Raw genomic sequence first — 25,939 nt, 5'->3', positions numbered from 1 at the left:
ACAGGGCGTTCCATGCCAGATAGGGCGGTCTTATCTGTCCGTGTCCGTCAAAAATGGACTAGCATAAAGGAGCCTTAACTCTGCTTGATGTTAAAATAATCCGAGCATGTTCTCTGCATGTGACGTCTCACCTTTGCGTAGCGGATCTGCAGAGCGCCCGTGTCCAGCTGTTTGACCCTGGAGTCGTGAGTGGACACCAACACTCCATCCTTCCTCCACAGGATGGTGGGTGTTGGGTTACTCGATGCCATACAGTTGAGAACCACCGTGCCGTCCACGGCCACCGTCTGATTGGTCGGGCCTTGGCGGATGACCGGAGGCGGGCGATCCGACACAACTGGGGAAGGAGAGAGGAGAGTGAGTAACAGTGTGGAGAGGTGGAAGGTGCAAAGCTGTGAAGGTGTTCATGTGGTGGAAACAGGCGCAGAGAGAACAGAGGATTCGGACAATTACATCCAGCTTGTGAGAGAAAACGCACAAAAGGCAGAGAATGGTGAGAAGCTGACAAACAGCATGTAGCGATGTAGGCATGTGAAAACTGCGAGGGTAGTCGGGGAGGAATTAAATCCAATTTTAAGAACTGGAAACAATTTTCTAATCATTCAGCAGCAGGAGTCAAACTCAGCCAAATAAAAGGCAGCGTAATTAAAATGAAACAGCCTCAGATACTCTGAGTCTTTTTCGCTGCAGCTCCGCCAGATGCCTGGCACGAAGCAGGAGGAACGCTCGCGGCCAGCAATCCCGTGACCCCTCCCCCCCCCCCAGCAGTAAAACACAAAACAAGGGAGAGAAAAAACGCTCAGAAACATCCATCCAGAGAGGAGAAAGTTATTTGCATGAAGACGGTTAAACTCCTGCTCCCTGCCCGCTGGCTGTTCATCAGGAAGACAAAACAACAAACAGCCAGAAACAAGACGGAGACGCAGCATGTTGTGTTTGACAAGAAGAGAAAAAGCTGTAATGAGGGAAGAAGAAGCAAATAAAGATTTAAGAGAGACTTTAATTATGTATTTTTCTCCCAGTTTTTCTTTATCTCTACTGAGTGTTATTCAGCATGTTTCTGCTTGTAGGTTGTCTGCCTCCCTCGGATTATTATCATTATTCATCGCTCTATTGATGACCATTACTGTCAGCTCCACTGATTTACCAGCGAGTTCCCTTCAGCGAGGAGCGATCGAATTAATAATAACGCAGACTAAAGGCAACACACAAAGATGAAGTACGTGTGCACGCATCCTCAGAAGCACGCTGCGGTGTAATCTCTGGGACGCTTTGTCTTTGCTCGGATGATGCAATTACTAAAACACTGTCAGCGTGACCTGTAATTACTACATCTGCCCGCGGAGAAGTGGTGGCCTTGGAGCGGCCTGCTAACTTTAATAACTGTTATTATTACCCAGAGAGCACGACAGGACGCGGAGGAGAGGAGGAGAGCGAGATGGAGCGTGCCATTGTTGGTCTGAAATGAAGAAGGACGTTTGGCGAGTGCATGGATGAATCTAGGTGTGTCTATAGCTGCCCAGTCCCTGTGGGATCGGTGGAAACGAAACCGAGGTTCGTCCACCAGGCTTGACAGGGATTGGCTGAGCGGAGTAATTAGAGGACTGGATCCAGACCTCACCACACGGCCACAGTCTTCCAACGGTAGACAGCAGCAAGCCATCCATGGAATACCAAAGGAAACATTAGCCAGTGTGAAGCCAGCGAAGCCAAATACTGAGCCACGGTCTGGGTGCACAGGCACCAGAGAGTCTCTACCTCTGACAGGAACACACTGAGCAGGCCAGACCAAACCTCACCAACCTCATTTCAGATATTAATATGCTCCAGAGTGGGACCACAGCATTTCAGATGAAGAGCTTTACCCTCATGAGCCAAAGATTATCTGAAATGCCAATATTCATCCTCTCAGTGTTCCTCTAATTCTCTCTGGGGCTTTGCTCTATATGCAGAAACTGTGTTTAAGGCAAAGGCCGCTTACCATCGGTGACCTCCAGCAGAGCTTTGGTGATGACACTGCCAGCGATGTTGAGGGCCTGGCAGCTGTAATACCCCACGTCTGAGCGCTCGGCGTCAGTGATGGTCAGATCCCCGGACTGGGTTACAGAGAATCGGCTGGAGGGCTGAGGAGGCTGGTAGGAGAAGAGCAGGTTCTGTGGAGAAACAAAACACATAGAGTCAATTGAATATTGAATATTTATTTATTTAAGCCTCGGAAAACACATTGAGGGATAAGACCCTCATTTACAATGGTGCCGAGGGTACAATAAAGAGTTGATACATTGAAGAGTTAATACATTGAATAAATAAGAATGAAATAAATATGCAAATATATATACAGTAATACAAGGTATAAAACAATTCGTCAGCATAAAATACTATGGCCAAGTCAACTAGCAGTTACAATCACTGCAGGAGAAGTCAGCTGTACATGAGACCAGACCCGAGAACTCCGTCAATGAAACAAATGAGCACAACCTTAAAGATTGTTGGACCTCATTTCAAATGTAGGGTGCCTTATAACAGAAAGCTGTCTTCCCCAAGTTAGTCTTAACACGAGGCAGATATAATGAAAGTCAAGAGTATATTGGCGAGAGTATATAAACTGGAGGGGTTGAATATTTCAGTGTATGCAAACATCTGTCTAGTGAACTTTGCCGACAAAATAGTTATTTCCAAAAACTTGTGGCTATGTAAAAATGTCTTCCAAGTGGATAAAGAGCATCCTGGAACGAAAGCATTGATCATGGTTTGTTTTGCTTACCTGACTGCCTTCCCGCTGCCAGAAAATGGCTGGCTGCGGGTTCCCAGTGGCCTCGCACTGGAAAGTGACGGTTCTGCCAACCCCAACCACCTGGTTCCTTGGTCTCACCACAAATGCCGGGGGCACTACAGGACAGCCATGACAATGGTTAGCCATTGAATAGACAAACATGCCATAGTGTGTTATTATGGTTGTCATAATATTACAGTTACAAGTGTTCTGGCTTATTTGAACAGAAGACAAAAGGAATTTCGACAGAAGCGCTGGAGCCTGTAGCCAATTCAAATCAGTTCCTGGAGAAACGGGCTCTCGTTCAAAACTCTCCGTGGAGCGTGCACAGCAGATTAAACAGTGCACTGATCAAATTCAAAATGCAGGCATATTATAGATGTAATGAAGAGGAGAAAAAAAACAAGGGTTACTCCAATGCCCCTGTATTTGCATTGGCAAGGGCACCATTAAAATTTACATGGAAATTGGGAATAAATTTGAGCCATCTGTCCACGCTGACACCCTCCACCAGCACAGGCCTGGGCCAGGATGCAGAATCCATCTTAATGACAAATTCCATTTCAGACTAAATGTGGTGTCACAGTCCAATGTCACCCATGCACCCGGACTGTAGACACCCGGCCTCGGTGTAATAGGCCGTCTCTGTGAGGAGACCCTCTGATTGTAGAGCTCCAGAGGCTGGACACGTTACATGTTCATTTCAAAAGGGCCACGGATATTCCCTGAATTGTATTAAATCGGCCAACATTTCAATCCATTTCTTAAAAGGGCTGTGTCGTATATAAATAAAAGCAATCTGAAAGCTGTCATCTGAAATACAGACATAATTTGTCCATGAATAAGATGGGGTGTTTGGCAATGCATAAAAGGGGGAAATAATAGAATGAAATGATGCGGCTTTACCTTGGAGGCCCATGCTGAGCATATTTTTTTACCCATTAATGTCCTTTTGCCACTGTTGCCCGTGACAACAGAAACATGAGTGCTGATTGGAGGGTGGAGAGGTGATGGGAGGAGGATGGAGGGGGGCTCTGACAGCTTCCTGTCTCTGTCAGGGCGGTGAATAGGTGACGGGTGACATTTCAACTTACCAGACACGACTAAAAAGGGAACAAAAAACACAACAACAAAAAAAATGTAAGGATGAATAACGAAACCACAAACAGCATGACAGTGAAGAGAGATAAGGAAATAAAATAACAATGTGATGTCCATGGGTACAAATCATTATTATTCAGTGAATAAGAGACATGTCATATTTCATCCTGCACTCGTACCCCAGGGAACCCAAGCTGCACACAGCACAGAATAATTACCATAAATGACCAGGAAGCCATTAAAAATGCACACACACACAAGGAAATAAACAGGGGAACATCTGATTCAACATTCCTTCCATAGAGTTCGGAAATGCTCTAGGACAGGAACAAATAAATAAAAGCTGGATCAAATAAAACGAAATGACAAAAATACACACAGGCACCAGAATAAAACGCACAGCGACAGATGTTTAATGTGCACAGCGTCGGGCTTTGTTTACTTTCCGCCCGTCTCTCTCCAGGTGTTGTGTGAAGGTGAACATCCCGGCGGTGCCCTTGGTGGAGTTTAGAGCCCCCCCCGAGGAGCGGCTCCATCACGGCCCCCCTCAAACACAGCCTCGCAAATGTATACACAGTCCATAAAAACACACAAGGTGAATGTTAACTGTCTGTCACTCTCCGGCCGTAAATCTCCCCCCCCGGCCAATCGCTCACCTTATCTAATCCGTCTGCTCCAACAGCTCCCTCGGAAACATAAACGCCGTCAGTCAGAGTAATGACCGCCCCCCCGCCTCCTCCCTCTGCCCATCACTGGCCTTTAAAATGCAGATAAGACTCAGATCAAACACTCCTGGAAGAAGACGCTCAGCGCTGTCCATGTGTGAGAGGCTCCGGGAACACACACATACACACAATCGTGAGAACATACCCTCTACAAAACACCTACACACATCCATTCATGTGTGTCTAAGCCTTTAATTAGGTAACTCTACCTCTCCCCACGCTGCTGTGATCACAGTCGTGGACCTGAAGGGGAGAGGTGAGCTTAAAATCTGACCAGGCTACTTTGTTGTGGACCCTCATGAAGGGAGTCTCTCTCTATCAATAAGCTGATCAGAGCAGCGGAGGGAAACACACGGAGCATTGTGGCCTCCAGCCCAACAGGAGGCAGGCTACGTACCGAAGGACCACATGCTACTGTAAGACCTGAAGAAATCATTTATCATGTATCATTCCTTTTTTTCAGTATTAATTAATATCACCAAGGGGTTTATGATCAAGAAAAATATCAGAAACCAAATAAAAATCTAGAAATTAGTACATAAAGCATTAAGTACTCAAAAGGCACTTCTGGCAAGAATGAGTGTTATATTATGGGAAATGTATTTAAGTGTGTATTTACAGACATCAGTATTCATGATTGAAAATCAACAATTACTATATACTATGTCACCTCAATATAAACAGCTATGTACCACTTCAGATTGTCCAAACATTTCCTTGTTCTTTCATTCTCATATTCATACAGACGACATTGGTTTTCAAATATATAACAGGCTATCTACATTTAATTGTAAGAGCATTGTGGCCTCCAGCCCAATAGGAGGCAGGCTACGTACTGAGGACCACAGCAGAGATATTTAATGGGTGGATTTGAGTGGTGGCGGCTGTTCAGTCCGCCTGAAATCCACACTGGTGCTCGCAGAGGATCTGGTGTGATTAATAGTTGCTCCCAGTGGAAGGACTGGGGGACGCTTTAAATATCCGGCACCGCTCTGAAATTTTGTTGCAACTTTGTGCGACAGCGAGAAACACACAATGACGGTTGATTTCACGGTCAAGACGAATGAAATGGAGATATACTGATGCACAGTGACACAAAGCCTCTGTTCTGGCACCCGACCAGGTTGAGGTGTTTATCATCGAGGAAGTACCTCTGATTCACTGGATTTCTGGCACCAGTTCCAAACCTCCTTCCAGACCCTTTACATGGCTTATTAGCAACGCCGCTCTGGGGACCACCATTCCATTCAAGACCTTTCTACACATAAATCACCGCTAACGGCAAAATTAACCAGCTGAGAAAAAAAATAACACGTTGATTTTCTGAATCCTGTCCAATATTTACATTCCTTTGGTGGAAGTTCACTGGTGAGGTTTAATTAAGAAAACACTGTATAAACATTATCTAACCAGACCAGACCCGGATCAGAAACGCTTCTGTCTGATTCTTAAATCTTTTAAAACACACACACTCACAATTATGGCCATCTCACAACTGTACTCTCACGCTGCTTAGATTAATGATTTTATTTTTTTTTACAAAACCATAAAATACGTCGGGTGACTCGGCCAATTATGTTTTTCTCCGATCCATAAATCACATATTTGACTTGACATGTTTACAAGGCAGCGGAGGTGTAGCAGACTGACAAACACATGAGTAAGACAGTGATTCACTGATTAAGCGAGAGGAACGACAGCAGAGCGCATTGAAAGAAAAATAGCCCCGGGCGCCGCTCCCACAATGTCGACATTATTCACTGACAATCTCACGACAGAAGTTGTGAAACCCCCCCCCCCCTGTCTGCACAGAGCTGGATTATTCTCATAAACTGTCCGGCTCTGTAAAGGGGATTTTCTTTGAAGGACAATATCTTCAATACTCTGTCTCTTACTTACTTATCAGTTACACACAGTCTACACTGCTGTGATAAGCACATTGTGTAATGACTCTGCAGGGAATTACTTCAACACTTAAAGCATTTTTTTCTAGTTGGTTTTATCGTTATTTTTACACATCAGAGCAGATTTAGCAGAAATATTCTTGAGTTATTTACATTAATTCCACTTGGGCCCATTTGACTCGTTCTGCGGTCGAGGTTCTCTCCGCCAGCAGCTCACCACTGAAATGATTTTACTCAGCTGCTCAGTTTATTCTTATGCCGGAGCTCAGCAATCTCCCCATTCTTTGACTCTTGATGTAGAGCGACAGCGTTGGCCACAGAGCCCACAGTCTAAACTCCCTCCCCCCCACCCCCCCACATTACTGTCGTCTTCACTACTACAGCGACATCTTACTACCTATACATGGTTTTTGGCAAGTTTGGCCTGTTTAGACCTGCAATTACCCGTCCATTCTTTCCTTTCCTGCGCCCGCATCTGTAATTAGAAGCATGTCCTTTCCGGGCGTGGGACTGTGGCCTGCTTGCCTCTAATTAGCCGGACTATTCAGTGCCCACAGCTTCCCTGGCCTCCTCACGTCCTGGTCTGGATGCAACTCCAGGGAGCTGAAGAGGAGCTGGAAATGGTTCGAGGAACTCCGAGAGCTCGGAGGGTCGGGGTCAGATTTAACTGTGACTGTTGTACGAGTATCCTTTTAACATGATTTTACACTTTGAGAAAGCATCCGGATTTGTCCTTTCAAGCTATGGAAGAGCTTCTTCTTTGTGCTTTGACTTCAGTTTTCACGCATGTCTGACTCGTGTAACACGGGGGGGTTGAAAGGCACAATGTACGGAAAGAGGGTCAGTGCCTCGGCCCCTGCATGCGGACCACAGGGAATTAGCCTGAGGTTAAGACATTTCATTTCCACCGAGGACAAAGGAGGCTTAAACATTGCAAATATGATTCTAAGCCAGCAGAACAGGCTATTGAACCAGGGCATCAATGCTGTTCCCTTTCATTAACTAAGCTTTCGTCAGGGACAGGAGAAGAGTGGAAAAAAGGCAATAAGAGGAGCAGATATATTGACGGCTGTATTGGCAGGTGAGCCCAATCTGGCTCCTCCAATCTGAGCAGCGCTTTCCTGGAGAGAAAATCAAGAAATAATTGCCATGTGTAGTCAGGTGAAGATGAAGTATCTGTGTGTTTGCAGGTTGGGGGTCGGCAGCGTAATAGAATTGCCTTGTCTCTTTATATCTCCGCCGGGCTGACTTCTGGGAGTGACATTAATATGACTGACCTCACCACATAAAGCCCCCCATCCCCCTCCCCACTCCGTCCCCTTCACCGCAATCTCCCCCAGACCCGTTCTGCATCAGCGGTGAGTCGCCACCAACACCGACATATTCACTGTCCTTCCATCCATTCCCAGTGTCCCGTGCCACCAGCCTCCGCCTCCTTTTCTCCTCTAACCCGACTCCCAACATTCCCATTAGCTTGGCGTTAAATAGCCCCTGTGTTCCTCGGGCTCTCGGGAGAGTTTGGGGGGTGATCCCAGCCCCCAGCTCCTCTGAATGGGCTCTTTCTGAATGTTCACACTCTGTGACCGGCTGCTTTATATTCCAACTGTGTTAATAAGACGTCCAATGGAGAGAGGACCACAGGAGACACAAAGATATTCTATAGGTCCACCCATAGTAGTACTGTATGTCTTCAAAACGTGCAGAAGGACCGGCCTCCGGAGAAATGCCACTTGTATTGGCCAAATGGAATCAATTGCTATTGAGCTCCCATGTGTACTGCTCTGTAGCTGCTATAGATTTTTGCGTTTCTTTTTTTATTAGAAATCAATCCACTAATTGAGAGAGAATAGTTGAAAGGGATGTCCGTGTACGACTATAACGGAAGGCTATTACTGTGGTGTGGTGCAGCTGGGCCCAAATTGGGTTGAATTTAGAACGGCTGTTCACAGAGCTGTAAATCACATTTATTTGTTTGCTAACGGTGCGGTGCTAAAGTCTGGCGTCTTACCGTGGACGGTGAGCGAGGCCGAGGCTTCCGCCTTGCCCACCAGGTTCTCGGCCACGCAGGTGTAGGAGCCGACGTCGGCCGAGGTCAGACGACGGATCTTCAGGGTGTGGTCCTCGCGAATCTCATATCTGGATTGAAACAGGGCTTCATGTGGTCAGGATGTAATTGAACATGCACAGACTCACTCATTTCAACGTGTGGGAACAGGCAGCAGAGACAAAAGAGAGCAGCGGATCACACAAACACAGCGAGAGGGTGAGGGAGGATAGTTTTGTGCCATGAGAGGTGACCGGTAGGTGAGTCATACAGTACCTTCCTTTGGGCAGGTCACCGTCGTCCTTCCTCCAGCGCACGGTGGGAACTGGGTCACCACGGGCCTCACACCTGAACTCCACGCTCTGGTCCACTAACACCACCTGGCTGCCGGGGCGACGGACAAAGCTGGGACGCTCTGTGAAGACAAACCCAGCACACACATTAAACATCACAAAGAGGAGAATGGCAGCACTTAAATAATGTTTTGATTAGGTTTAACTCATTATATCTGTGGTTTTGGGCTATGAAGACTATTCAGAGTGAGCCAAGTTTGAATTTAAATTTCAAAACCATTGGAAGAGATAAAGCTTTGAGAGAAACTTTGTTTAAATAATTACATTTGAGGTGTTTTGAGACATATCATAAGAGGTAAATAGTGAAAACACAGGTCAGGACAGAAACAATTTAGTGGTGCATAACTTGGCTTTGATTTCACAAGCAAGGACAATGAACAAGACCTGACACAAAGTCAAGCTCCTCTTGTCATCTTGTTAACCACAGAAACCTGAGGCAGGACTAACTATAGTCACCGAATCCCAAAGGTGCAGGGTCATGACAGAAACTCCATTGTTTATTTTTTTTACAATTTCCAAGGCTTAAAAAAAAAAAAATCATTTGTTTCAGTTGCTCCGATCAAATTCCCTCAGTCTCGCGCCCAAAACCTAACCAGGGTGGTTGATGATTAACCAGAGTTTCTGTGTTGCGATACTCCGCTCATAAGGGCAAACACAAAAGCAAGGAGCTGGCCCAGTTTCAGCCCTGACAGGATTATTTCAGCGTAATTATTTATCTTTTACGAAACTGCCTGTGTTGTTGTTCCCTCTCACAGATTATAAGAGGTCTCTGAGGAGGAGAAGGGGGGGGGGTAGGTGGAGGAGGAGGAAGTGAGAAAATGCCGGCTGTAAAAAATCAGGAGTCTGGACAAGCTCTGGGCTCGGGCCACGGGAGAGTATCAGGGTCGGAGGTCACTCCTGGTGAAATAGGGTGCAGCTGGTGAGAGGAGGGAAGCTACCGGGGTCAGGGTGGGATTCATAGTGAGGTGTGAGATTGGAGGTCGTCTCACACTCTGTCTGATAAAGGTCAGCGACACCATTTAGTTCTCTGGGAGATGAACAATCAAAGCTTAACATCTGGATTCTGTTTTTTTTCAACACAGACAGAGGAAAAAACACCTTGGTTGTGTATGTGGACAGCAAGCAAAGTATACATCAGACTTACCCAGCACTGTAAGTTCGGCTATTTCGCTTTCCCGCTCTCCGACCATGTTTGTGCCGACACACACGTACTTCCCAGCGTCGCTCTTCCGGGCGTTTGTGATCATCAGCTTCCCGCCGCGTATCTGAGGGAACAGAAGAGAAGGCGAGAGGGTAAACACTGAGAGGAGCAGCAGCTATATCAGAGATGGAGAGACACACACACGAGGGCCTGTGGTTGACACAACATTAGCAAACATTGCAAAACATGTCCTGATTGCTGTGAAGAATGCCTGTGAGCGCTCATTACAACACAAAGATAAATGTACTCACAAACACATAATGGCTCAGCGCTAGAGGTTTGCTCTGTTTTCTGTGCTCGGAGCTTACAGACACCACTGGACTACTTGATGTATATCTCGCTCCGTGCTGTTCCCACTCAACTTCCACTTGAGGCCTAAATCACTATCAGTGGGCCTGCTCCTCCTCAGGGTAAGCCGAGCCAAAGAACACTTCCCCAATCCAACACAACCGCGGGTCCCTGAGGGAGCACCTGAGGCACTGCAGGACCACGAGCACTTTGCTGGAGGCCTCAAACAACTTCAACGTTTCAAGTCTATTACCGAGCCGGGCTGGGGAATGTGTGAAAGAATAGGTTTCTGGATTTTTTTTTCTTTCTTTCCGTGTGTGCATACAGCTACAAGTGAGAGCAAGTGAACATACATTCAAGCACTAACGCACACAGCAGTGAATGTGTGTGTGTTTGTCCAGGTGAATGTCATGTCTGTTATTTCCCAGGGCTTTGATTACAGGCCAGAGGAGGTGCTTTGTTCTCAGGCAGTCAGAAAGGCAGCCCAGGGCCCGGCGCAGGCCCCTCAGCCCGTCTCTCAGCTGACAACCACGCCAGTCATAGCCCACACAGACAATAGCCTGGTTAAGGTTTTAAATGCACACATCAGCCTGCGAGACGTGGACCACCACCTGCAAGTATGTAACCGATACCCTCATTAGAGAGCCACTGACAGAGAACTTGACACACAATATTGCAAAAAAAAAATCTGCTTTCCCACTGACTAACATGTTGAAGTCAAGCCCTCCTACGTGTGTGTTCACTGGCGAGCTGTGTCTCGGCAAATCCACATCACGGCTCCATGCAGTCAAATTTTTACCAGAAACAAACTTCAGCTGGTGTGCAAATGGATTTTGAGTTTTCACAAAGCAGCCGAGGGAAGCCTGAGAGTCTTGAAGGACCATTTTGCAACTGGGAAATGTTCTTCTGGTTCAGAGGCATTCCTGAGCCCTTCACCCCTGTTTAATATTCATGGTGAAAACGCAGGCGGCAGAGGGACGTGAAGAGGCTGCGGAAGGCCGGTTTATTTAGGGTACCCTGTGGTGCAGGAGGGGTTTGAAGTATCATTATGTTACTGTTTGTTTGAGGAAAGGCTTAACGGCTAAAACACTGTGACACTCACAAAGGCCCAAGGTCAGGGCAGACCATGCGGCAGGGGAAGAGGGGGGGACGGCATAATGTTGGTTCCACTGGGCTTCGACATGAGGATCCACTTAAAGGCCCGACCACTCTCTCCATATTCCTACCTCTGTGTTTCCCTATTCTCCACAGGCATATTTAGAGTGCCGGAGCAGCAGGGGCTGGAGTAAATGAATGCAGCAGTGCTCCTCTTCTCCTCCGTGTGCATATCCTCTCCACACAGCACACACGCTGCTGAAAGCCCCGACAATCTGACCATTATCCCTGCATTACGGGGAGATGGCTCTATCCCGCTGCCTTTTGTCTCATGTCATTTGGCAATGCTGATAATGCAGAAGCCCCCCATTCAGCGAGCACTCTGCTGGTATTCACACAGCGCTTCATTTTCCAGCCTGATAATTAGCCACAAACTACATTTCACAAAAGGGGACAATGTGCAGCATTTGGGCCATTTTGTGAAGCCGCAGACAGACTCTGGCTCTAAAGACACACAATGGTCCCGGGCTTGAATACTGGCATTTTACTGTTTATTTATTGTCGCCTAATTGTTCCTGTAAGACTTGTTTGGCCAAGATGAGATGAATGTGGCCAGCTGCTGCTCGCGGCGCCGCTCCATTAAAGGGCAAAACCCAGTTTACTCTTCAGCGTAGATCAACACAGATCAACGTTGAGAAGCATTTAAACATGTTTGCTGGTGAGCTCGCGTCATTTTGTCGTTACGGCACCGGATCACTCGCTGTGATCGGTTTTCAATGTGTTGAGTCTCTGATTGAATTGGCGTCATTAAATGTCGAACAACAATTACTTTGATTTTGGAGGAGATGATGCGGACCACCGTTGAAGTGTTTGATGCAGTGTTTTTCCGGTCATAGAGAAACATGTTGGGAGAAAATGCAAAGCAGCCAAACAGCCCAATCACTTATTTCAGCCTGACTGGTTGCAATGTGTAATATTTCTATGGAGGTCACATTAGGCTATCGTGTGAGCTACATCATAATATTACCAGATCACTCGCTGGCTGTGGGTTTTCAATGTGTTAAGTCTCCGATTGAATGGTTTTGAATTTGCGTCATTAAATGTCGAACAACAGTTACTTTGATTTTGGAGGAGATGATACAGACGATCATTGAAATGTTTGATGGTTGCAATGTGTATTCAGATTTCTATGGAGGTCACATCAGGCTATCGTGTGAGCTACGTCATAACTATGTAGAAGTTATTCAAAAGTATAAACTGCCCTCAAAGGTTTAACCTGACTTTTTTATGGCTCAGTGTGAAACTTTTCCACAGCTGCTCCACATGAATCCACGTACGCATGCAAGATGGCACGCGGCATGTCATCGATGTTTATCCACGGCCGACTGAAATAGATAGAACAACACACAAGAGCTTCCTCTGAAGTGTCTCCTCTCTCTGAAGTTCACTCCCTCGTCTTTGTGCTGGAGCCACCAAAGCCGAGCCGACCCGACTCCGGGGGAAAAGTGCAGTGCTAGGAGAAAACCCCCCCGCTGCAGGTGGTTCGGGACCCCGGCTGTGATCACCGCTGATCACCAAGGAGACCGCACGTTCAAGCATGTTGCTGAACCGAGCACAACAATGCAGGCTGGCCGAGGACGGTCCTTTGAGGAGCTCAGCTGTTCAACACATAAAGATTCCGCCCTCTCTGCCTTTTCCTCTCGTCAATCACATCTTCCCTCCGACTCCAAATTTACTGTAATGTAAACACATTCTTCACATTGGCCCCTTGATTGTCCCTCATCCAACACAACTTGATCCGTGGACGTGGGCGTGGACTCCCCATCTGTCAACCACAGCTGATTACACACACTCCCATTGGTCATACCATACGTGACGTCTAGCGCTACTTTTCAAAAGTGGTCATTCGGGAACACTTACGAGTGTGGTTTTTTTTTTTTTTTTTTTGTGTTTCCATGACAGGAAGTTTACGGTGAGCAACACCAGCTGTTTAATGTACCAGACGCTGTTTTCACTTCCACAGAAGGCCCAACGCTGCTGCAGGCTACAAGGGACACAACGCAGCAGCAGTGTTCACAGCGCCGACTCAAAGGATTTCACCCATCGATGCACAAGATCACATAATACAGCAGCGAGATAAGTCCCTGCACTTCCACCGCGCAGGAGGGGGGGGTGGAAATGATGTTACAGTGCAAATAAACAAATCAGATAGTGCGTGTGTGTGAGTTCAGTGGAGCTAAAATATAATTACTGGAGAGGCCATGTGTGCAAGAGTCATACTGGGATGCTTTGTCCTCAGCGAACCTCACCTACACTAACCACCGAACTCAAGGAGCAGATATGATTTAGTTCCTTTCAAACTAGGTTATGTGCTTGTTTATTTCGGTGATGCTGCTCGGTGGCCAGACACGGACTCTCAATCTTCTCTCCATCAGAAGGAGGGAGGGCACTCGCACGGCTGAGGAGTTAAAGTCAAGGGCTCGATGTGCGCAACCTCAGTGGGAAAAACAATGTTTAGTCATGCACAGTCCACTGCTGAAGACTCACCAGCAACATCCCCAGTAATGAAAATGTAAAGTAGTCCAGGCTGGATTTTCCTAAGCTCGAATGCTACAGGCAGAGAGAGACGACCATCGTTTTTTCGGTGCCTTGTATTCATTATCTAGGGGAAGACGTGATTTTCCATGACTGTTCCATTAAGTTAGCCACCGTCAGCACTTGGGGGCCAAACTATGTGACTGCTCAACAGCCGTGCCATGTGGGATCTTTGAAAACCCCAACAGTCGGATTTGAAAATGGGATCCAGACCCACCGCTAACTTCTTCCCTTCTCAGTACCTGCTTGTGTTAAGCCGAGTGCTGAGTCAGAGCCTTCACTTCCCTAAAGCCCACATCCAATCAGTCTAATCAAACACAACTCAAACTCTCTTCCTGCTGAAGGGAAAATGGCTACGGACACAAAGTCGTGTTTGGTTGAAGCTGTTTGAGCCTGAAGTATTTAAGACAGATTTTTAAGTAAGCAAGCCAGTAGAGTTGATTGATGCGGCAGTGCTGGCTCAGTGTTGTTTTAATTAAGGTGGTTAAAGTGGTGGTTTCACTGTAAATCCGACGTCGAGAGTTGTTTGGATTCTGTAGGTGCTGCTGCAGCTGAGTACAACTTTCTCTCCTCTTGGATTCCAGTCAGCTCATTTCTCCCTCTATGCTTCTCCTGGTTGATTCAATCAGCAAAACATCCCAAATCAATGCCCTGCTGCTGACTAATGAAGCACGACCCATTCTATACCATCGTCATTAAAGGCTCTAGCCACCCAAATGGGCTGCTTTGAGTTTGGTAATTGCAGCATGTGAATAATTAGTCAAACAAATCAATCTTTCAACAAACACTGAGGTGTTGGTAATGACTGGACTTGCATCACTGGGCCGTCATCATCATCCTAATATACAAATCAGTCTCCAGGCGATGATTCAGACTGCGTGTCAGCAATAACAATGTTAAAGTCACTGCAGTTTTCAGAAATAAAAGTCAGTTTGCTTACGGTGATCCTCTCGTCCCGGTCGTCGATGTTCACGGCTTCTTTCTTCCATGAGATGGTGGGTTCGGGATGTCCACGGGGGGGCATGCACTCCAGGACCGCTGGTTCTCCGGCCGCCACGATCACATCTGCAGGGTTTTGTCTAAAGTCGTCTCGTAGAACTGCAAGAAAACAGAAAAAGGGACAAAAGTCCTTCGTCAGGAAAAGAACAGCAAGTCGAAGAAGCAGATGATTGCGATGGACAAAACAAACAATGAATACTCTTGGTACAGTCATTAAGGAGGTCTTTTAATAGCCGGCTCCACCATAACGTGACTGTGAATAAGCTTTACAACAGTAATGATGAACACATTTGCACCCATCATCATCATCTCCACAAGCAGAGACCTTGTTCTTTGTTGAACGCACCAAACAGAGCGACATGCAATCAGGCTCAAGCACTTCACTACACGCTGATCACAACCTCTCCATCATCGCTTCCTCATCTCTTCCTGACACTCTGCATTCACATCCCCCCCCCTCGTGCACCCAGATGAAAATCTACATTAGATTCAATCCACCATAGCTGCCTTGCTAAGAACTTGCTGAGGATATGACTCTTATTTGCATTGATTTTCCCCGGAGAGGGTGGTGTAAAAAAAGATGACACAGCCATGGATTTCCATTATTTGGACATAAGGGCTTGGTAGCTCCTCATTCTCATTGGCACATATTTGATACTAATAGATGGAAAGATTTGAGGAGATTAAATGAGCAAATCGGATTTTCATTTGTGGCCCGAATGTAAAATTGCAAAAACCCCGCCTCACCTCAAATCATTACTCTTCGGCTGCCTGCCTTATCAGAATATCACATCAATATCATTACTAACTGCTAGTTGCTACAAGCAGATCAATGCACCTCTGCTTTCCGAGGGGCCAGAGGACCAGCGGGTGCTCTGGCCTCCATATATCTGGTGTTCAAGATAAACTGGAGCTTTATTGAGAAAGTAATGAAAAAGCAACAAGCTCACTTCTGCAGACAGCATGCCAGTAATCATTTTCCCAGCTCCAGTGCATACACTTGTAAAAAATAAAAAGAAACAGCGCTTGTAAATTTCAGGCTGTAATTCGGGCCACACACAAAGTCTGTGAGGTCAGCGCCGTGTGTGCACGTGCTTTATCTCTTTACATGCATGTGTATATACAGTATGCTGGTGGGTTATTTTGTCTGTGTTTTGGGGATAAAACTGAGCTTTTGCCGTCTGTTGTCTCACGCTCTTCGGCTTGCTCTAAAGTCACCTTAGTTTCAGATCAAAGTCAAACTCGCCCCTGGACCCCTCACCTACTGACAGCCAACAAATTCCTGACTAAACCCTTTAAGCCAGTTTCTGTTAGATACTTCTCCAGCCTTGTCTTCTACCGAGTGGGAATCCAATGCAACAGTAGGGACATGAGTTTACAACAGGCAGTATAACAGCCTTTCCCAGTCTTTCGCTGCATCATCACATCGAGACCTTCATGTGTACAGTTGGACATTTCTTCAATGCTCAGCATAGAAAAAGTATTTATCAGAATCAAAGCAAACGGATTCCTCAGGACGAGAGAGGCATCTGCAGATGTATGAACACTGTGCTGCACAGAGATGAATAACAACTGTGTGTGTATGTGTGTGTGTCTGTGTGTGTGACCCCCTTAACTCTCTACACTCGCTCCGATCCAACCCAAACTCAGTTTTGCAGCTGTGTGGCAATGAGCTCATTCCGCTGCACTTAAAAGCAAATACAGTCATTCAGGAATGGAAATGTAAACAGTAAACATCCGATCCATTAGAGCACCAGCTCCATCTGAAGAAACACCATCTCTGTTTGTTCCAGCGAGGTTGACCTGTACTGAGGAGCGCTATTGTAAAAAGTCTTTAGGAATCAAGGTGAGTCAAACACTGCTGGTGCTGTATATGCAGCCTTCACTCCGATATATGCAAATGTGCAAACATCTCTCATTTTTTTTTTTCTCTACTCGATAAGTATGTGTTTTTGTGTGTATTTCCGGAAACTTTCCGGAAACTTTCCATGGAGTGTTTGGGAATTTTGAAAAAAAAAAAAAACGCAAATAAAAAGCTGAGCAATAAAAACATCATTCAAAACTCTATTTTAAAGATGTATGGAATGCAACACACACTGCATGTTGCATTTCGACCCTCCACTGTGCATTCTTCCATCACATGCACAGATAACTCCCAGCATCCTTCACACTACAGCAGGGCTATTGAGGCCTGCTGTAGTGTGCAGGACTAGTCAGGTAAGTTTCGATGATATTACTGGGGAAAATATATTAGCATGCTGATTGAGGATTGTTCATCTGTTCATCTAGCCTATTTACATTCATTTATCCATCAATTGTAAAATATGTTTACAGACGATTCCAATTGTTTGGCTAACTATTTATATCTCTGGCATTGCATTAGTGTTTTTTTACAAACTTTTTTCTCATCTTATTCTACAGAACAATGCCACATGCACTATCTCATGTGTAGAGACATTTCACCCCATCCAATGTAGAAGGAAAGGCTGTGTACATTGGCAAATACTGTGCAAAGACCTATGTTAAGAATGACACAACGTGACACAAGCATATTAAGTCAAGTGCCCAAAGTTTCCTCAGGACTCAAATCAGCCTATGACAAAACAAAATGTTTATATTTATGTCTGTATATGACAAGGTATACACAGTTAGTATAAATTACCCACAACATTTCCAGTTTATTCCCGTTAATTCCCATGGAAAGTTTCCAACTTTGAATATTCCCGGAATTTTGCAACCCTAGTAAAGACTAAACATCTTGCGTGAGCGATAACGATTGAGCAATATCCTGTTGATGGACCCAAAGTGTTCTTAAGAACTCCACTGTGCAGAGTCTGTAGGAGACTTTGTGTTTCTCCTGCCTGGCAGATGCAGAGCCTGTAATAAAGGGCTGGATGAGCGAGCCCAGGGACTCTAACTGTAGCAGTAAGTGCACCTCATCTGCTCTCAGTTGGTCTGCACCCCCCCTGCTGGCCTCGCTGGAACTCTTTCAACCAACATGCAGATGCATCTGTCCCTGTGGAAAATGAAAGAGGGATGTGTGGAGGGAAAAAACAGGGAGGGAGGGGGGGAGAAAGGGATGCTGTGCTGACTAGCTGGAGGCCAGAGGGAGAGCTGGCATCATTCAGTGTTTACACCAACAGCGCAGTGACCTCCTCCACCTCCTCCTCCTACTCCTCCGCAGCACTCACCCCCCCCCCCACCCCCCCACCCGCTGCCCTCTCTCCTCCTCCAAACCAACACCTCTTTGTTATAAACACAGCTGAGTGTAGCGCGGCAGAACAGCCCCGAACATCTGTGTAGCTGAAAACAAAATCCTCTGGGATGGAGGCAGCGTGAATAAGGGAGGGAGGGTGGGGTGGGGGGGGGGGGGGGGGGGCGGAGGCAGCCAGACAGTCTGTCAGACAGACAGATGGACCCAGATCTGGACCGGGTACAAAGCTCCGACTCTTCCTGCCAGAAGCCCTGTCAGATCCGGAGCTGTGGTGGAATTGGTTGACTCTGCCCCCCCCCCCCCCTGGTTTAAATAAGGTATCCAACGACTCTCCTTCCTGTATTTATCCTTCAGCCCCCCCCCCCACTCTCCTGACTCCCTCACTGTTCCAGCTCTGGGACCCAGAATTGGGTGAAAAAAGAGGCTCTCACGCTGTGCACTGTCCTGAAAGTGTGCGTGTGTGTGTGTGTGTGTGTGTGTGTGTGTGTGTGTGTGTGCGTGTGTGTGTGTATCTGGTGTGGTCCGTGTCTGTGTTTGGGATAATGAGCCCACTCTACCATTCTGTCTCTCTAGTGAGCCTGCAGCTGTCCCCCAGCAGATAATATTTCCTTCGCTATTAACACAGGCCGAGCTCAATGTGTGTGTGTGTGTGTGTGTATCCGTGTGTTTGTGTGTACAGATTTTTTCACTTTGTGGCTTAATAAGTGAAAATGGGCCGAAGTCACAGGTCCCAGCATGAAGACGCCTCTTTGTCTGTCCTGGATTTGCTCAAATATGCTGATGATGGGATGAAGAGAGTGAATATCCGGAGCTGGACATTTGTCAATACACTTTGTCGGGATAAAAGATATCTATTGCGTTGTGTTTCCTTTCTGCTTTTTTCACTTAAAAATCAAAACTCATTGTGTCTCATCTGGCTGCAACACAAACAGCTGACTCGGCGTAAAACAACTGCCTCTATCAGAGCAGAGGTTTAGTATGCAGAGGCAAACATCTGTTGGGTCCTGCCAAGCCAAGTCTAACCACACGGTGCTGTACTGTATGATGAATCGCTCCCTGAGTCCACAGTAGCAAAAAGTGGAGCTGCGCTGAGGCTAACGCAATTAGCCGCCATCATTTCTTTACACCCAAACCCTCGTTTAAAGGTCAGCGGAGACGGCTGCTCTCAGCTCTGACAACTCCCGGGTTCATCACCCCCCACAAACTATCCCTCGTCCACCCACCCACCCCACTCACCCCCCCCCCCCCGCACACACATGCACACACTCACGCCGTCTTCGCCTCAGGAAATTGAAAACAGATGTTTAAATGTCAAATTAAAATGAGATTCCCCGGGCTTGCCCCTCCAACATTAATGAAAATGAAGACTTAATGCCACACACAAGTCTGGGTGGGAAGATCAGATGAGCTTTGTTCTGAGGAAATTAAAGCAAGTACAACAAGCTTCCCGGCAAATCTGTGGAAGGATACAAAAACAGACCCACTAGGGATTTAAGATTTATCAGAAGGCACCGGGAGTCAATCCTGCAGAGACACTGAGCATGGGTCTCGCCTTTGGCTCTTTTTTTTTTAATTTTCCCTTATAACAGAATGGACAGGGAAGGGAAAACGAATGAATGGTAATAGTAGAGAAAAGGAGCCAAAGAAAGGAAGAACTGTAGAAGCCAAAAAAGAGAGAGCGGGCGCCACATATAAAGAAAATGGAACAAATTAGCTCTATTTGCTTCACAAGTTGCCGCGGTTTCGGGCCATCGGGGGTCAAACATCATCCAATATTACCTGAGGATACGAAGGAGGGATGAATGGACTGTAAAATGAATACAGAGAAAAATATCAAATGGCTAAGCAGCCCCAGATGTTCCTGGTTAATACTCGACCGCTTCCAGGCCCAGCTGCAGCAGAATCGCTCTTTCTTACTTCCTCAACACTACGAAGCAGCGACAGGGAAAAGTTCCTGTCTGGAAAAAACAGCAAAATGAAATATATTTTACCGCATAAGAAATAAAACCATAATGGGGAGGTTTCCGTTATATTTCAAAGGTGAGGAAAACTGTCACATTTTCACGGTAGCGCTATCGTATTCAAATCTGCTGCATTCTGGTCAACTGACAGGTTTACGGGTATTAAAATAGGTTTTACAATGGATGAGCCTCCCTCTGGCGCAGCTGTACTCACTGTACAACATCATTCCTCCGCTCCTTCATGGGAGTTGTTTATGCCACAAGCAAAAAACTGAAAATCTGCCTTGTTCACAGTCAGTTGCCGCGGCTACGCTGTGTGCTAGGCCCTCCTCATATCGACGCTCCTCACCTCGCCCCAGGCTTCGTCTTGTGGGACGAACACCTCTCGTCCTCTCCCTCTACGAGCCTCCCACTTTCTCTCTAGATTTCTCGCTCCCCTCTCAGCATTTGACCCCCTTATCTTTCCTCTCTCTCTATGCACACACACACACACACACACACACACACACACACACACACACACTGAGCAGCTCACATCAGAGACGCGCTCATAGCGATGCAGTGCTAACCCATGCCACTCTACTGCAAAGGCTGTTGGATAATTCGCCAGCGGCGTGTGTATAGTGTGTGTGTGTCGTTGCTCTGCACAACTCTGTAGTTTGCTGGTGGGTGTGAAAATACAACAACACTCCTGCTGTCCTCTGGAGAACCGCTGCCCCCCCCCCCTTGCAACCTCCTCTCACTCCTCCTTCTCTTTCCCTTGTTCCTCCCCTGACCCCACCACCGGGGAGATGGGATTGGACATGGCAGCCTCCCCTCTCCTTCTCAATCTGGCTCTCGTTCCTCAGCTCTGAGCTCATGCCCTCTCGTGCACCCTGCAGACACTCGATCCTCTGCTGCAGCTCGCACGCTGAACCGAGCCGGCCCACAACACGGGCTGGGATCAGTGATTATAGATACACACTTCACCTACACTTAGGGTTGCAAAGGGGAAGAAAGTCCCAACAGCAGGGCTATTGAGGCCTGCTGTAGTGAGCAGGACTAGTCAGGTAAGTTTTGATGATAACCGGGGAAAATATATTAGCATGCTGATTGAGGATTGTTCATCTGTTCATTTGGCCTATTTCCATTCATTTATCCATCAATTGTAAAATATGTTTACAGACGATTCCAATTGTTTGGCTAACTATTTATATCTCTGGCATTGCATTAGTGTTTTTTTACAAACTTTTCTCATCTTATTCTACAGAACAATGCCACGTGCACTATCTCATGTGTGGAGACATTTCACCCCATCCAATGTAGACGAAAAGGCTGTGTACATTTGCAAATACTGTGCAAAGACCTATGATAAGAATGACACAACGATGCAGAAGCGTAAAGTCAAGTGCCCAAAGTTTCCTCAGGACTCAAATCAGCCTATGACACAACAAAATGTTTATATTTATGTCTGTATATGACAAGGTAAACAGTTAGTATAAATTACCCACAACATTTCCAGTTTATTCCCGTTAATTCCCGTATATTCCTGTATATTCCCGTTAATTCCCATGGAAAGTTTCCAACTTTGAATATTCCCGGAACTTGCAACCCTACCTACACTATACATTTAGAAATAAAAAACAAGAATTTGGAAAGTTGTACATAATCATAATGAAGCCATCTCCTATATGTTTTTACTCTTTTGGGATTTAATTAATAGATTTCCCATTTATTTTCCAATGCTGCTTTGATCAATCATTCTAGCAAACAATAGCAGCTCTCAGGACTGAGCGTGACACCCAATATGAGGTCACATCTGCCGAGTCACATTGGTTCAAAAATGCCTGACAGCCTAAGTGCCTGGTTGACCGCAAGATACCTGGCGGACACCCGTAAATATGTCAGCAGTTTCCCCGGCTGGCCTTTAGGGTTTGCACCTGCACACCTCGGACGCCGTGAGGTCATCCTCCACGCTCAGATGTCACGTCATCGAAACGGAGAGACAGGATGTCCAGATTAACAACTGTAAATATCCAGAGCCTTAATAATAAACCATGCGAGTCTATTAGTAAATAAACAAAAAAGACGCAGGCGTGCCCGGCGCGAGTCTGTCAACGGGATCTTTCAAGTGAAAAACTGGGGTAAATGGAGGGAAACTGTGTTTGAAAAAAATCTTCTGAAGATGTTAGAGATCTGAGGAGAGTTGGGCGACCCGGTGTTTTGATCGGCTTCCAGAGAATGAGCGGCACATGTGCTACTAACTGAAGAGATATACAGGAACAAATGTAAACCACGCCATGTAGGGAAATGACTCAGCCTGGCCCAGCTGCCGTATGTGTGTGTAGAGTAAAGCAGGGGTGAGATGAAGGGGATCGGGGGGGTAAAGGCATTTACACTGCGCCGTGCCAGGTGATTACGGTCCATACCTGGCACCGGCAGCCGGGGCAGATGGCTGAACGGACCCTTCCACTGGCACAGCAGAGGACTTGTCTGCACTCGCCGCGGCCCGGTGAGGTTACACACAAGACGATTCAATCTCAGTTCTTCATTACACAGCTCGACAAACACACGCAGGCCTCGAGTGCGTCGGTATCCAAGTGCAATTAATTTGTGTACATAAAGAAACACAAGCGTGCAAACACACACACACACACACACACACACACACACACACACACACACAGACATTTACCACATAAAGGAAAGCCCTGCTCCACAGCCGCACAGACAGAGAGGCCATTGAGTGCCTGTGTTTGTTTAAATGGTCATAAGTCTTCTCGTCAGGCCCCGGCGAGCGAGAGATGGCGTGCGGTGAACACGGCCAAAGGCACAGAGGGCATCAGGGAGGCAGGTTTATGTGAGTGACTGAGTGAGTGACTGAGTGACTTGGCAGCTCGTGGTTCAATAAACAGAGGCCGTTTGATTGGAGTGCCGGGTGAGCCGGAGTTTGACTTAAAGAAATCAACGTTTCCAGTGTCGGAGGAATGTCGGAGGGGAAAAAAAACTCAAGGAAAGTGTTAAGAAAATGTTCAAAAAGGGATTTAATCCAATGAAATTATCGTAGGAACAACGATCCGCGCAAAGCAAACTGTGTAGTAGATAGATAGATAGATAGATAGATAGATAGATAGATAGATAGATAGATAGATAGATAGATAGATAGATAGATAGATAGATAGATAGATAGATAGATAGATAGATAGATAGATAGATAGATAGATAGATAGATAGATAGATAGATAGATAGATAGATAGATAGATAGATAGATAGATAGATAGATAGATAGATAGATAGATAGATAGATAGATAGATAGATAGATAGATAGATAGATAGATAGATAGATAGATAGATAGATAGATAGATAGATAGATAGATAGATAGATAGATAGATAGATAGATAGATAGATAGATAGATAGATAGATAGATAGATAGATAGATAGATAGATAGATAGATAGATAGATAGATACATAGATAGATAGATAGATACATAGATAGATAGATAGATACATAGATAGAAGGATACTTTATTAATCCAGAGGGAAATTTAGATCATCCAGTAGCTTATACAGTTAACACTTAAACACCTCACTGACATACATACATAAATCACATACAGAGAATATATATACAGATACAGGAATGGGATGCAATGATGTGATTGTGTCAGTGTCCAGTAGGGAAGTGTTCTTGTGCTGCTGGAGTGGAAAGTACAATAAAAATATAAATATAAAACAACAAAAATATATACATATAAATATAAGGGAATATGTAGTGGTAAAGTCCGTGCATGGGGTAAAGCCAGTAAAGGGATGGACAGTGGGTTGGTATATAATAATGAGATGAGCACATGTGTGGGATTATCACATCGAACGCAGTGATTGAGAGGAATCAACGAGCCATCGGGGGATTTGTCAGCCGCTGACAGATCAGAGCGTTCACTCTGTCTTCATATGAAAGTGATTTCATGGCTGTTTTGATTCTCAAGGACATCTCGTCACCTGCTGTGGCAAAACTACATCAACCATTGTACTCGCTAAATGCCTTCAGACGTACATCGTTTTCTCATTCGGAGCTGCATGAGCCGAGTAAAATGTTAAATTTAAAACAGCACAGAGCCGATGCCAATGGAATTCATTCTGGTGCCAGTCTCACGCTGTGTTTCAGGAGTTTCACGTTGCAGTAAAAATAATAAAAAACGGGAGAAGCAGGTAAATCAACATATTTTACAAGTTCAAAAATTGCCTCCATTCGCAAAACCTTTACCGCAGAAGACAAACGATGTGGCTGCATCGACACCCGAGCTCTCAACATTGAACTGCGGCACTTATATTTATGTCATCTCTGCTTTTCGGGTCCAAAGGTAGAAGCTGTGTGAGTAAAGCCGGTCCTCAGCGCTGTGAGCTCTGTCTATAGGTGGAGCTCCACCACCTGCTCCCAGGGGACGAGGAGGAACTGAGAACCTGGCTCTTCACCACTCACTGTATCGCCTGGAGCCTGAAGCTCACTGCTAACAGACACAAAAGAGCAGATGTAACACTATCACGCACACAAACATGTACACCTGTACAGTGTGTTCCCTCATTCTCCGGCTCTTTCTGCCTTTCACACACGACACAGACAGAGGCCACAGGGACCTGTTCACAGGCTATACCAGTGAATAAGCTGCTTCCTGCATACGTGAATGAAATATACACACTCTACACAGAGGGATCATTTTAATTTATAAGTTATTATAAGACAAACCTCCAGTATTCTTATTTGATTCAAGGATTTATTGTATGGGTTGTTGTAGGTTATTGTAAACACAGCCCAGAGGAAGTGAATGTCTTTATAAGGGACCTTGGTGCAGACATTTCCATTGGTGCTAAATTCAGCTGAATAAACGCTTCCTATGAAAAGTGCTGACAGTGCGTAAAGCTCTGTGGATTATCTCCAGTAATGAGGGCATTGATTCTGGAAGGAGACGTTGAATCTTTAAATGTCATTCTTCCACGAGCTCCCGTTTCCCAGCACCAAAAAAACCCACTTTTCTCGTGTTGAGGTAGAGGCAGAAAAATAGATGGAGTTATTAAAAAATAAAACTAGCTATCAGGCGTGACTAAATACTACTTAGGATACTCGAAAAGTATATTTTTTGTTAAATTTAGAATGACTGACCCTTTGTGAACTCGTTCCTCGGTATTTACATCTGAATTTCTCACTCTTTTCACGCTGCGGCGCCTGTATTCAGCCGCACTCATCGGTCTGAGGCGCCGCACTGTAATTGGATTTTACACTAAAACCGGTGAGAATATGCAGATTGCAGATTTGTTGCCTTGAATGCTCATTACAGTAAATCTCTTTACCTCGAGAATAGCAGGCGTGAAGACGCCAAGAGCCGTGGAATATCTTTATCCACTCGTGCCTCTAAACCCGGCTACGTGTGTGTTTTGCACACAGCTCAATTCACTTTGTGTGTCGCTGCTCTGTTTGCTGACAATCTCTCACTGTGAGCCGCCCTCCCATCTGTGTGGCCCCAGCAGCTCGCCCTCTCTCCCAGCATCTGCAGAGATGAGGGCCTTATTAAAACAATCTTCCCCAATTAACATTCCTGGTCCCTGGAGCCCCCACTGGCCCTCCCTCCCCCCACCCCGGCTCCTCCAGACCTGACCCCTCCTCGGCTCGACCACGACAAAGAAGCTGTGTCGGACCCAGACCGGG

General features: G+C 46.0%; 1 protein-coding gene across 1 annotated transcript in view; it reads right to left on the bottom strand.

Moving 5' to 3' along the window:
* robo1 (roundabout, axon guidance receptor, homolog 1 (Drosophila)) overlaps positions 1 to 25,939 on the bottom strand; it is a 131,171-nt gene that overhangs the window by 30,199 nt on the left and 75,033 nt on the right. Inside the window, exons 3-10 of the mRNA XM_061073233.1 lie at positions 15,020 to 15,177; positions 10,045 to 10,165; positions 8,824 to 8,962; positions 8,512 to 8,639; positions 3,868 to 3,876; positions 2,765 to 2,889; positions 1,982 to 2,153; positions 132 to 337 (exon numbers count right to left, since the gene is read on the bottom strand). Of these exons, the coding sequence (XP_060929216.1) occupies positions 132 to 337; positions 1,982 to 2,153; positions 2,765 to 2,889; positions 3,868 to 3,876; positions 8,512 to 8,639; positions 8,824 to 8,962; positions 10,045 to 10,165; positions 15,020 to 15,177 (1,058 nt within the window). The remainder of the gene's footprint in view (positions 1 to 131; positions 338 to 1,981; positions 2,154 to 2,764; positions 2,890 to 3,867; positions 3,877 to 8,511; positions 8,640 to 8,823; positions 8,963 to 10,044; positions 10,166 to 15,019; positions 15,178 to 25,939) is intronic.

The sequence above is a fragment of the Limanda limanda genome, chromosome 6 (assembly GCF_963576545.1).
Source record: "Limanda limanda chromosome 6, fLimLim1.1, whole genome shotgun sequence".
Lineage (NCBI taxonomy): Eukaryota > Metazoa > Chordata > Actinopteri > Pleuronectiformes > Pleuronectidae > Limanda > Limanda limanda.
This window is presented reverse-complemented; position numbering and strand designations above follow the sequence as displayed.